We start from the raw sequence: 13117 nt of genomic DNA, 5'->3' as shown, positions 1-13117 counted from the left end.
ATGTTGAAGTAATGTTACGCTTGCTACCTCTGCCTGTTGCGTTATTTGCAGGCTATTTAATGTTTTGCATAAACCCAATCCCCTTTTATTTGTCTGCAGATGTGCTCACTCTTGTCATAGACGTATTAATGTCTATGGTTCCGCCGCTACAATTTAGCTGACCTTAATATTTCCTGTGCTTTATTTTGGTCATTATTGTTTCGCTTAGTGTTGATATGTGGGTGATAGGCGTGTGTATCGGACATTTATAGAAATACGGAACGAATCGTATCGGTTCACGCAACATTTAACAGCCAAATATGATTTCATACTTAAGGGGACGGGTGGCAACCCCATGCCCTCATGCTAATATTAGCCTTGTATCTGAAATACAAGGCATTTTACATAATTTCATATGCATCCAGTTTATCATACTGGATGTATTAAGTCACTGTAAATTAACATGTTGGTGCCACACATGTTACCGACAGCATTTAAGCTAACCTTAGCACTTTGGATCATTTTAATTTATACACTTATAATATTAGCATACTGAATGATGTCAGTAGCATGTGTGATGTCACCAGCATGTTTACTTACATTGACTTAATCCATTCAGTATGGTAATAATTGCTAATAAATATGAAACTATGTAAAATGCTTATTTTAGGTACAAGCCTAATGTTAGCAGGATGGCTATCAGTAGCATATTGAGTCACTAGCATGTTGATATTACTTGCATCAATTAAGCTAAACTTAGGATTTTGAATAATTTTAATTTATACACTAATGTTAGCATACTAAATGGAGTAATTTTGTGCTAGTCAACATGCTAGCGATAACCTACTGGTAGTATCTACAGGCTAGTTACTCAATATGCTAATGATAACCATAAAGCTAAAATAGCAAGAACAACAAGTAGCTACTGGTCCGGGCTCTGCGACAAACGAGTGCAAAGTGAGGGTTAGCGAAAGAGAAGCAATTAAAGACCCTGAAGTCTTTAATTGATGCCTATGACATGTGAACGACCGTTTCAAACCCGCCGAATTCTATGTTCTCACGCAATAAGTCACGTTTCTATGGAAGCCCGTTTCTGCCACTCTGTAAAAAAAAAAAAAAAAAAAATTATAATGAGATACTATCTCATTATAATGAGATCATTTATTTATTTATTTTTTTTTTAACAGAGTGGCGGAAACGGGCTTCCATACATTTCCCAGACTTATGTTAAGAGCTGTGTTCGAATTCAGGGTCTGCATCCGGGTCCTTCGAAGACCGCGAATATCGACGACCGAAAGAGAGAAGCTATGAATTCGGACAGGTTTAGCCTTTAGCTAGCTGCATAGCCTCCGCCTCAGCGTAATTTCGGACAGGTTTAGCCTTTAGCTAGCTGCATAGCCTCCGCCTCAGTGTAATTTCGGACAGGTTTAGCCTTTAGCTAGCTGCATAGCCTCCGCCTCAGTGTAATTTCGGACAGGTTTAGCCTTTAGCTAGCTGCATAGCCTCCGCCTCAGCGTAATCTATGTTGCCCAGCAACCGTGACAGCGTGAAGCACAGAGCGGCGAAGGAAAAAAGGAGCCGAAGTTTGTTTTTTAGCTATTTGATTTCTGCTAATAATAAATAAATGTTAGCTCTCCATGAGGCGTCTACGTATTCATGTCTATGACTCTTGCTTTTCACATATTTAAAAGAAATCTTTATTGGAACAATAGAAAGAGCAAAGTCAGGGAGGAAACATTAGCCCAGCTGCAGGGATGATTTGTTGAAAGAGATCTGCAGGTTTCAGGGGCAAACCAGGCAGGTATCGTGACATGTTTTTTTTTTCTACAAATATTTCACTCTCATTCACACTTCAAAATATGTTTTGTCTGTATTATAAGCTAGCATATGCAGCATACTGTTTCCCTTTAGATCGGAAACATTAGCTTCATAATTTCTGTAGCGCTTGAGCTAAAGTTTATGCTAATCTGAGCATATACTCAGCATTTTCTGGTGAGTAATTATGCTTACATGTCATTTTTTTACGTCATTATTGTTGATTTTGTATTGATAAACAACATGGCTATTTCATTTGAAAGGTTAGATGAACATTTATTTGTGTATTTATGGTAAACAATAAGTTTAGCCTGTACACATTTCTGTTCCAAGTTTGACCAGCAGATGGGACCATTGAGCCGCAGGATGGATTTAGACGCTTGGATTTCAGATCGCAGAGGCAGAGAGCGAACCGTGGAGAGAACTTCAGGTAATCTCTGTAAAATTGGGGTTACAACTAATATGTGTTCATATCTGCAGTATTACAGCAAGTTTTAACATCGCTGTTATATTTCACTGATCTTAAATATCGCCAGAAAGTGAAAACGTCCTCAACAACGTGAATCTGCAAGAACTTTATCGTACCAATTAAAGCAGGCTTATTGAATTAAAGTTTAAATACGAACATTAAGTTTTTTATTATTATTATTTTGGAGAAAAAAAATCAACAAAGTGATGCAAGACCTGAAACGATCAAGCAGGGCGGATACTAACATTTTTCCCCATTCAGTTTTTAGTGAGGTGAAGAAATAATAGTTTTCAAATAATTTATTGCATTATTATCAGTGTTTACTTTGTGTTATTTTGATCTTTGTGGATTTTGCAGCACAATATTTTGATATTTAACATTTAATGAATTATTTTTTGTACCATTGTTTGAAATATTCAGTGAGTCTGGGAGGATCCTGTAGCTTTTATTCCTTCATCCATCCTTTATACTTATGCAGTGGAGCTGTTCTCCTAAAATTGGGCAGCAGTTGACAGAGAAAACAGATTTCCAGAAAGTTGCTCCGTCTTTGAGAGCGTCCCTGTAACCTTTGGTTTGTTTGGCACACTGTGCTCGCTTTGTGAACTTGCCATACCCTATAGCCCGCACCTCTCTCCTCCTCTCTCTGCAGTGTATTTCTGTGCGCAAATGCCTGCTCCCCCAAAGCAGACAAAGAAAAGCAAAAATATTTGTAGCCCACCCTGTTCCGCAGCTGCATGGACCTTAACATCTAGCGCCAACTCAGAGTAGAGTGTGCCAACCCAAAATAGGCTCCGGGTCAGTCTAAGCGACTTTTCCGCATCCATATTGCGCAGGAAAGAAAGCGCGGTCATCTCGGCGCACAGGTGGGTGCGCTCTCCAAACGCCCTTTCCAAACGGTGCCAAGCGAGAGATCTTGGACACAGGTGGACCAAAACGATCAGCTGCAAAAGGACCCGATTGGCGATTAATTTCAGGAAAGGAAGGGGGAAAAAAAATGGATTTGCATGCACGGTAGTCTCATGAAGAGAGGAGGGGACATGGGCGGGGCCGAGGCGCCTCTCGTTTCCCCTCCACGCTTAGCGGGGCAGCAGGGCTGGAAATACCTCCCGGGAGCACAGTCGCCAGTCCAGCACGGAGACCCGCCTGGCCAAAAGAACGCGCCTCACACTTACCAGGATTGCCAACAATTCCTGAAAAATATACCTGCTATTTATGGCATGTGGCTTGTAACTTTACTCCTGCTGTACTCTCTCCAAGAAGGTAAGAGAAACATAAATTATATTTTTGAAATATTTCACCTCGCGGTGTAAGACAGGCTTATTGGTATTGAAGTTGAACGAAAAGTTACATGTGGAAACTGCTGTTAATTAAAAAAAAAGATACATAAATTGCCTGCTGGTCTTCTCTCATGCTCCTAATCTAATGATGTGATTGAAATTCATCATTTAAATCAAATTAAGTAAAGCTGTTGCAGCAGAAAGAGTGGAAATTGTGAAAGAGGGTGCTTAAGTGGTATAATTTCAAGGATGTTTGGTGGGGTTTTTTGTAGCGCACCTTGGTGTCTCAGATGGTGCTGATAGCACGGATTGTTTTCGCATTACCAACTCCAGTTATGAATATGTAAAATGGCTGAATGGGGAGAATGAGGTGCAAACAGAGGGAGAGTGAGACAGAAATAAAAAACATGCGCGTATCATGAGCCCGTTTGCGATTTCTCCACCAAGTCATTTTTACACTCTAGTCCAAAGTTTTCAGGTGTAACATTTGTGATTTATTTTTATATCTAGGTGCTTCCATCTTGTAGCCTTTGCTAATTGCAGCTGTTTGGATGGACTGATTGGGAGGGGGGAGTAGCGCTGGTTGCTACAGAGACGCTCTTATTTTTAGAATGAGATTTTTTTTTTCTTCTAATAATGACAAATTGTTGTCATTTGATGGTAAATAAAAGGGGCCCTTTTCTTCCACAACGGCCTTATTAGTGTAATAGGTCTACACCCACATAAAGGCCATAATTAGCGCATTCAGATTTGTCCTTCTTACTTAATTCATCGTGCCGCTTTTTGAAAAACGTCCTCTGATTTTTCCTTGCCTGCAAATGCGAAATGCTCCTTTAAATTATTTCATTTGTGTTTCTTGTCCACGATGCAACAAATCTCTAACCCTATTGTAAAGTTCATCTTTGTTCTTTTACAGTGCATTAAAAATAATCCCGAGTAAATCTGCGTCGAAAATAACATAAATCCAACACTCTAACACTAGAGTGTGTTTATAGGCCTTTGTGTGCATCCTGCCTGTCTGGAACCGTTTTTATGTGATTTTGTCCTTATTAGCTGAAGCTTTGAGAGAGACAAATTTGTATTTTTTATTTCTAAAAGTCTCGGGTACTGGGAGCAGAAATATGGCGGTTTTAGCGCATAAAAAGGCCCAATAGGTCCACCAGCGTATAAATTAAGTTTTTTTTTTGTTTTTTTTTTCTTGTACTGGTTTCAAATGCAGACAAATTTTAGTTGGTGAAAAATTAGCTCTTTAAACATATCTTCTCGTATTATATATTTTTTATTTCTACAATTTATTCAATGTGATTTGATAGCTTGGCTGAAGGCTCAATGGAATTATATTAAAATACGCAAATTTATTTCACCAAATGAGAAACTCCAGGGGCGTGGGTGCAGATTAGAGACTTGCCCGGTCATGTTCCTCTCTAATAGCGCACCTGGACCCCGCGGACGTGTCCGCGCGCGTGTGCCAGTCAGTCAGCCAGCGCGGGCGCGTGCACCAGAGGCGTGCGTCAGGGACGTCCCTTGTAATGGTTCTAGTGCGTGCTTAGTTATTTATTTATTTTAATAAAACCAAAAAAATATCTTGCACCAAGCTGTCTCGAAAACGACTGAAAAAGAAAGGAAAAATGTTTTGGGGCCTTAAATGAAAAAAAAAAAAACTCCGTTGCAAAGTCACTAATTGTTCTTCAAAAATATTCTGTTATAAGAGCAACATTTTTAGGTGTTCCTGAAAAGCAGATGTACAGGGTTTTTTTTCTTTTTAATTTACAGGCTGTCTTCACTGCAAATGTGGATTGATTAGCAATAAGTAAAATTAAATTCACATTCTAATAAACAGCCATATAATCTCAAGCAAATAAAAATAAATTCAATTGAAATGGTCATTTATTTATACAAAATTGCAATGGTATGATGTGATTTTTTTTTTTAATTAGAGGTGTTTAATGAGAGGTGTGACAGCAGCAGGGGGAAGAACCATGCTCCTTCACACCACTGACCCCCCCTTCCTTCTCCTCCTTGGCCAATTCCCTTTCTTTTGCAAGACTCCAAAATTAAAGCTGCAACTTGAGTAATATGCAGCATTCAATTATAGGCAGCATTGTGCTTGTAATTTCTCAAGCAGGCCTCTTTTTTTTTTTTTTTTTTACCAGAAAACCTCACATTACTTCGTTTGACTCTTAAGAACATGGAGGAAGGCTGTAAAAAAAGCACTCTTTGAGTTAATTTACCTGTAATTGACCTTTTCTTGAATGTGATTCATATAGTTAATTTTTTCTCTCTCTCTCTGAAAAAATGAATCTACTATAGAATAATATTTTTTGATTTTAATAATTTGCCTTTAACTCTTAAGTTTTCATTCATTCACAAAGAATAATAAAAAGCTGCTATTCGGAATAGCCCCAGGGGACAGCACAGCTTTGTCCCCCAGTTTGACTGAATGTATCTCATATTTTGTGTAAAAGGACTAACCAATAGAGGACAGTAAAATAAACAACATCCATGCTCGACATCAAAAGTGAAGTGCAAAATTTTCCCCAGTAAGAACTCTGTGTATCAACACAGTGTTGCTAAATTGAGCCAGACCTCCTCTGAGTTTCATTGGACGCCAGCGTTGCACATTTTTCCGAAGGAGGGAGTGTTCGGCAAATGTCAAATCTCTGAAGCAAGTAGTTGTTTTTTTTTCTTTTTTTCGTTGGATCTCCCTCTATCTCCATCTCTTTCTCCATCTCTCCCTCCCTCCCTCTCTTGCTCAGTCGCTTCCTCTCGCAACAACTCCCCTCCCTCTCTTTCCCTCATCACTAGGCAGAATTAAAGGCTGGGGGGAGGGGCAGTTTATGCAGACTGTGCTGGGACTTGTGATCCACAGATTTGATATTCACATTAAGAGAGAAACTGGCTTCTTTGAAGTGAGGGGGTAGCAGGTCCCAGAGGACTGCTGAAGTAGCACACTTCTTTTTTTACTGACACAGCACGATCCGGGGGGGCGGAGGCGTCGGTGGGTGCAACGGGTTTGGGGGAACAGATTGCTGTTCCCCCAAAGCAAAACCCCGTCCATTGATTAGATCCAACTTCAGCAACCTTCCTCATGACTTCTCCACCCACCAACTACCTATTTAAGTCAGGCTCCCTAGGATTATCTATAAGTTTACACCTCTCTACACCCCCCGCCATATCTCCACCGATATTCAATTCGCACCCCTTCTCTCAGTGCATCTCGTCTCAGTGTCTCCTGTGCCGGTTTATGTTTCCACATATAGTTGCTTTTGCTGTTGCCAGCCAAATCAGAACACAACTTTCTGTCCCGAAAACACCTGATGGATGAGTGACAGATGGCAAGCAAAAAAAAAGAGAGAAAAAGTAGAACTACTCTGAAAAAAACCCCAAAGCTGTTTCTAGATAGAACTAAGGGAAAGAAGAGAGAGATTTTCTAACAGTTCTTTCAGCTAATCTTGATGCGTTTCTGCAGGTCTGCAAAAGCTGGCCACTGGTGTCTAGATATATATTTATATAAAATAAAACCCAAAATGTGTTGGAAATTATTGTTAGGTTGAGATTCGCAAGAGGGAACGGGGAGAGCAGACGAGGGCAGCATGAGGATGTGTTTTGTCTTGGGTTGGGCACAGGGGCATGTGGAATTGTAAAAATGTGTGAATTTGAAACATCTGGGGGTTTTGGAGTTTGTTTAGCCCCCCCCTCCAAAACAATACAGCTTTGGATTGTGTGTGTGTGTGTGTGTGTGCTTGCACGCATGCTTGTGTGCGTTCACATCCTGGAGAGGCGTAGATCAGCTGCATTATGCATGATGAAACCTTGCATAGGTTATGACTTCTGCTTCTCCGTCATACATATTCATGCATGGCTCACTGGCAGGGCGTGTAAAATAGTTCCCGCGACTCTGACAGCCTAAGCTGCAGCTCCAGCGGTGCCATCAACGACTCCAACACCTTCCCTGTAAGGGCTGCTTTTCTCCCCGGAGTTGTGTCTGAACGAGGCTGATGAAGCCTACAGGGCGAAGGAGAGCTGCAACAACACCTTCTCCAAAACCATACAGCACCGTCAGAACTGCTACCAGGCTATCAGCTGCCCATGAGCTGCAAAGGTTGGGCAACAACTGTTCTGCTTAATTACGTAAGCGTGTGTATTAAATCCTCAGAACTAGTTTGGAACTCACATATTTAGAAAAAGCAATCTATAAATATTTTGGTAGGTGATCATTTTGTGAAAAATGCTAAATTCTTGTGATCTGATTTTAGCAGGAAAAACAGACAGACATCTTTGCCTGTTTGTAAAGTAAAGCAGGACTTTGATGTGGCACACCTTTTACTCATGTTCAACATGATTTTGAGGTAACTAAGCGTCTTTTTTTAACTTTCAAAACAGTCTGCTTGATCAGAGAGTGCGGTTTAAGCATCGAATACGTTTGAGAATCTTTCATTAATCTCAACCAAATACTTTGAAAAGTGAAAAACTGTGATAAAGCAAGAACCAAAGCTTCAAGGAATTTGCAAGTGAAATATAGATTTTATGAAGGGAAGTGTTTGCACTTTGAAACACTAATACCTGGACTTACATTCCTGTGTTTGAAAGTCATGCTGCTTACTTCACCTTCCAACTTTTAATACACAATAATGAATTCAGGTGAGCAAGCCAAGAAGATTGTAATAATTTTGTTGAGAAGAAAATGTTTTCGTTGACAAAAATACAAGGTTTTATAGATTGGAAACTTTCTTTTAAAGACTCAGTAGACAACACAGATTATTCAAATCAAGGTTTGACCAATCCACATGTTGCATTTTTGTCTAATTTTAAATTGATTTTAATGCTACAGGAGTTGTTAAAATTCTTCATTTTTGTGTTTCTACAAAGTGAAGAAGAAATAAAATTAATATCTCTGTATAAATATTAGGTCCATGCGTGACTATAATGCACATTTCATATTTTGTACCAGAAGTGTCCAATTGCATCCATTTCTTTAAGCACAGTAAATCATTAGCATCATTAGCGGCTAACAGTTAGCCAGCACCACTATTCTTAAAGGAATCACAAAACGTTAGAATATAGTCTCTAACTCTGCCATCCTGTTTCATATTCCTTCTGATTCCCTTCATGCTGCAACATCAAAACTACTTTGAGCTGACGTGGTGTTGGCCAAAAGACTCTGCATTTCTCTTTTTCACTTTTCAATTATTAACCAACTAGCAAAACATAAAAAATGTCTATAAAAATAATGCAAAAGTTGTGGTTCTGTTCTGCGCTATAAGCTGCTCAGAGGAATTGGCACTTGATTTAATTTTGTTTTTTTAATGAACTAAGTCTTTTTTTAGAGAAAATCAGAAATGCGCTTTTTGACCCCTGATACTTCAATAGCTTATTACCTTGTTGTGTACTTGGTGTGTTTGGTAGTCTGGTTTCTCAACATTTAGGAGTGCAAGGGTAATTATTATTCACTTACAATAACCAGTAATTGGTGGGCCACTGGATGCAGTTGTCACCAGTGAAACCTGTAAAATGAAAACTGCAGCATTAATGCTGGCTCAGCAGAAAATCAGCAACAATTCCTCCAGATACTTCTTACCATCCCTCAAATATTCATTGCATTGCTGTTTACACTGGTTTATTTTATAGGTCACATGCTGCAGATTAATCTGGCTTTAAACAAGAAATATTCAACGATCCATCTTAAATTGTTTTGTGGAAGATGTATTGGGATTTTGGACATTTGTATGGCACCGCCAGAAAAAGTCAGCTAGGCAGTTTAAATTAGTAATGGTAAGGGATGGAATTAATTCTGAGGAAGCTACTTTCTAAATAGACAATTAGAAGCAAGGTTCTATCAATCAATCAATTAGCTGATTAAAAACAAAAAAATTTTCTTAACGTGTTCAACAGGATAGCCTTTAAACATCACTAAAAACATGCAATATATTTATGTTCCTGTATTTTTCTATCACTGGCGCAGTGATTACGGTTTGTTTTCTTGGCAGTGTAAGCCACCGTACTGGTTGGCACAGGTGGTTGTTAGCGTTTGATCTGCTGGTTTTAAATGGAGTGGAAACTCTGCCGTCCTGGCACAAATGCAGCACCGAGCCTTTGACTACACCTGGTGGGCTGGATCTGTGACGTATCGCTTACAGTTGCCCTCTATCTGCAAAAAAAGCTGTCCCTTTTTTGTCAAAATATAGCATTTTGTGTGTTGTGATCTAAATTTATCTCTCAGTTTTTACTCCTTATGATAATTTCAAGATAATGTAACGTGACAGTTTTCAGGCAGCCTGTTTTTAGTGTTAAAATCTCTGTCCCAGTGGGGAATGGGTGGAATACTTGCACTAGCTCATCTTCTCATTGGGGCATCTCTTTGCTCCACAGAGATCCAAGTTGTAGAAATAGGTCAATTAAAATTAGCCTTTGTTTTACAATGTGCTGTCAGTCAGTAGTGTCGTAAGGATTAATATTGGTGTTAAGTTTATTTGCCATTTGTTTGGAGTTTAGACATTGCCACAAAGTAACTCATTGTAGTTACACGTGGTCTCTTTTTGTGATTCTTATTATGTTGCTTCAAAACTGATACCAGAAAGGTTCAATGCTACAATCTCTGTGTGATAAGCTTTAAATAACATTTTAAAGTGTAAGTGCTATTTAGGAGCTAAACAGAAGTTTGGTAACTTAGTAAGAGGTAGGATGGACTAGGTAAATATTCAAGTATTCAAGATTATTTTCTAAGAAAAGAGTAGTAAACAAAGTGTGAAAAATATTTGATCATAGAGGAAAAAAAATCCAGCTCTCTGGTCTGTCATAATCAGTTGTTTCCAATTCAGTGCCAGTCTTAAGGAATGTTGCCATGTAACATATAGTTATATATATGAAATCAGTAGGTCCAAGAAGAAATGTCAGAAGATGTAGTTCTGCAACTTTTTCAGGACAAGACAATAATAAAGGGCAAAAAATAACTCAACCAGTGTCATATAGGTTGTTTTTCCTCCAAGTATCAAGCTGAAAGCCTAATAAGTTATTAAATATCTGCAACGTCTGGAGTTTTTTTTTGTTTCATCGCATTTTTTATCTGCTTTCAGCAACATGATAATTTTTTTTTTTGCCAATTCTGATTAAGACTTTTTGTAGTCTTCTAATAATAAGTAAAAAAAACCAAACGTTTTCGTACTTTGTCCAGATTTTGTGCCATGTGTTCAAAGTTTTGATCTCTTTTGCTCTGCTGACAATAATTTATAATAATTTTTTAATTTTGAAAAATGTTTTTCTTCTTTGTTTTGTTGTTGCTTTTCCCCTGCCTCTTATATTGTTTGCACACAGCAGGGGGGTCATCTTATCAAAATTATGTAGTTAGCTTCTCTATTTGTAAATATTTAATAAGTTATAGTTTAGCTTAATTAGAAAATACCTACTTTTATATTAGATTGCACTGAGTATAGGAGAAATGGGAAATTAAATATTAAGAACCTTATAGCTGGTAGCTGCGTTTTGTAGCTGCTTGTGTGAAGCTCTAGAAACCACATGTGTTTTCAATGTCCCTTAAGTCCGTCAGCATACATATTGCAGCATTTTGCACAGGAGATGTTGAAAAATGTAAGATTTTTTTTAACACTGACCAATAAATGAAATTTCTCGCACTTTATTAGCCAGCACATTTCTTAACTTGCTTCTGTAAAGATGGTCAGATAGAAGTTTTTCCATCCAGCCAGCCGACTTCATTGAGTTATTGACTTAGATAGGTAGACATGTAGACAGACAAACATGTAGGCTGACAGACAGACAGACATGGTGTTTGTTCAGACATCAGGTTGTCAGATGAAGGAAGTGCTATGTTTTGGTTCACAACATTATAAAGAGGCATTTTTTTTCTCCAAATAATCTGCACTAACAGACAGAGTTTCTACTTAAAATGTTTAGGTTGATGGTTTGTAGTTGTTTGGTGGAGTTTCTGAGCCTCCATTGAAAGCCACTTTGCCTCCTCCCAATATGGCTGAGGACAGGCCGTATGTGAAGGTTTCTTTTTTTTATTCTGTTTTCATTTGTGTATTGGTGAGTATGTGTGTGTGTGCATTTTGCATGGTTTTGACACAGCTTTGACATGGTTTTGAGTAGTGGGAGTTCTTTCTGATCCACTTCCCGCACCATCAGTCCCAGTGCTCTGCAGCCCCCCAAATGCCCATGCCTCCAGGCCATATAATCTACTGTATGAGAGGGTCTTTCGCTGCCCACAACCCCCACCCCCAAGCTGATAGGACGACCCCTCACTTCCCTACTTTACTGCTGTCCCCCCATTGGGAGATTATAGATATTGCAATCTTTAATATGGGCTTTATGCTCAGGGGCTATTATCAGTAATCTGCAGAGTGGAGGGAGTCTGACCTGGTTTTTGCAGCCCACCGCTGGACTGCCAGACATATTTTCATATACCATCTGTAACATGTTGCCCAGATTTATCAATCTTTAACCAGGGATCCCCCCTTCTTCTAAAAGAAACTACAATTATTGATAAACCTCATCGGGTGAATAAGATGACTGCCTTTCTCTTTGATTCTGTAACATCCTATTGATATTAACAATTTAGAACAACAAAGATCCATGTTTGATTGGATATTTTTGCATTAATTTGTCATAAGAAAAAGGTAAAAAGCACAATTCTGTCAATTCATCCGCATCTGCTTTCATCTGTGGTGACACATCATATCTAAAGTAAGCTTGACTGATGTTATAGAAAAGTTGATCTCGTTGCTTTAAATTTTGCATGACCTAAAATTTCTGTAAATTTAAAGATTTCATAGCTAGCTATCTTTACTGTCTCTCAAATAATATTGTCCAGGAGTTTGAAAATAACATTTTATTCTAATCTCAAGTCAAAAATGTTTCTGGTCTTGATAGTTTCAAAACTAGTTCAATTCCAATGCTTTAAATATTCCTTGGTCAGTCTCTCAGTGGCCAAAAACGTTTTTTTTTTCTCCCCATGAATAAAGAAAACAGCACTTTAACCCAAATGTTCCTAAAAACACCTCTGACTTATTGACCTTTTTTCGCCCTCCTGACCACGGAGATCCATGGTTTGTGTCTTGCCAACTACCTCCAGGTCAACGTTTGTTATAACGAGAAATAAAGCATTTTCCTCTCAAACCCCACCCCCAGTTCATCGAACTTCCTGCCCACTGAAATTGGGCACACTAAATCTCGAACTGCCTTGAAATCTCTCTATAAAACCGTCCTCTTTGTAAAAGCCTTTGGCAATGTCTGAGATATTTATTACAGGTTCTATTATTCCCTTTTTGTGAGTCAAAACCACCACACCTTTCCCTCACTGTATAGCATAGTGTGCCAAATGAGGAAAACGTTAACATTAAAATAATAATAATCATACACATGGAATATCCACATGTAGCCGTTTACACATTTCCAAAATGTCAAATTTTAAAAAGTTTTTTGTTTAATCCTATGAAGTGAGTCTTAATTTTCACAGTTTTACAGTCTCAAAAAGATATTTTCCAAAATAAATGTTACTTTTTGGTGAAATCTTTGCAAAATATCTCTGCTTATTGAATGTTATACTTGCAACAAGTGATTGTTC

General features: G+C 38.5%; 1 protein-coding gene across 3 annotated transcripts in view; it reads left to right on the top strand.

Moving 5' to 3' along the window:
* The first annotated feature begins 2884 nt into the window (after positions 1 to 2884).
* The window catches only part of LOC116728710 (Down syndrome cell adhesion molecule-like protein 1 homolog), a 69532-nt gene continuing 59299 nt past the window's right edge, over positions 2885 to 13117 (top strand). For 2 of the 3 annotated variants that reach the window (XM_032576992.1, XM_032576991.1), the window contains exon 1: positions 2910 to 3523. In XM_032576992.1, the coding sequence (XP_032432883.1) occupies positions 3268 to 3523 (256 nt within the window). In that variant the 5' untranslated portion in view covers positions 2910 to 3267. Of the gene's footprint in view, positions 3524 to 13117 lie in introns of all 3 variants that reach the window. The other variant, XM_032576993.1, reaches the window with a different exon arrangement.

This window comes from Xiphophorus hellerii, chromosome 11, assembly GCF_003331165.1.
Source record: "Xiphophorus hellerii strain 12219 chromosome 11, Xiphophorus_hellerii-4.1, whole genome shotgun sequence".
Taxonomy (NCBI): Eukaryota; Metazoa; Chordata; class Actinopteri; order Cyprinodontiformes; family Poeciliidae; genus Xiphophorus; species Xiphophorus hellerii.
This window is presented reverse-complemented; position numbering and strand designations above follow the sequence as displayed.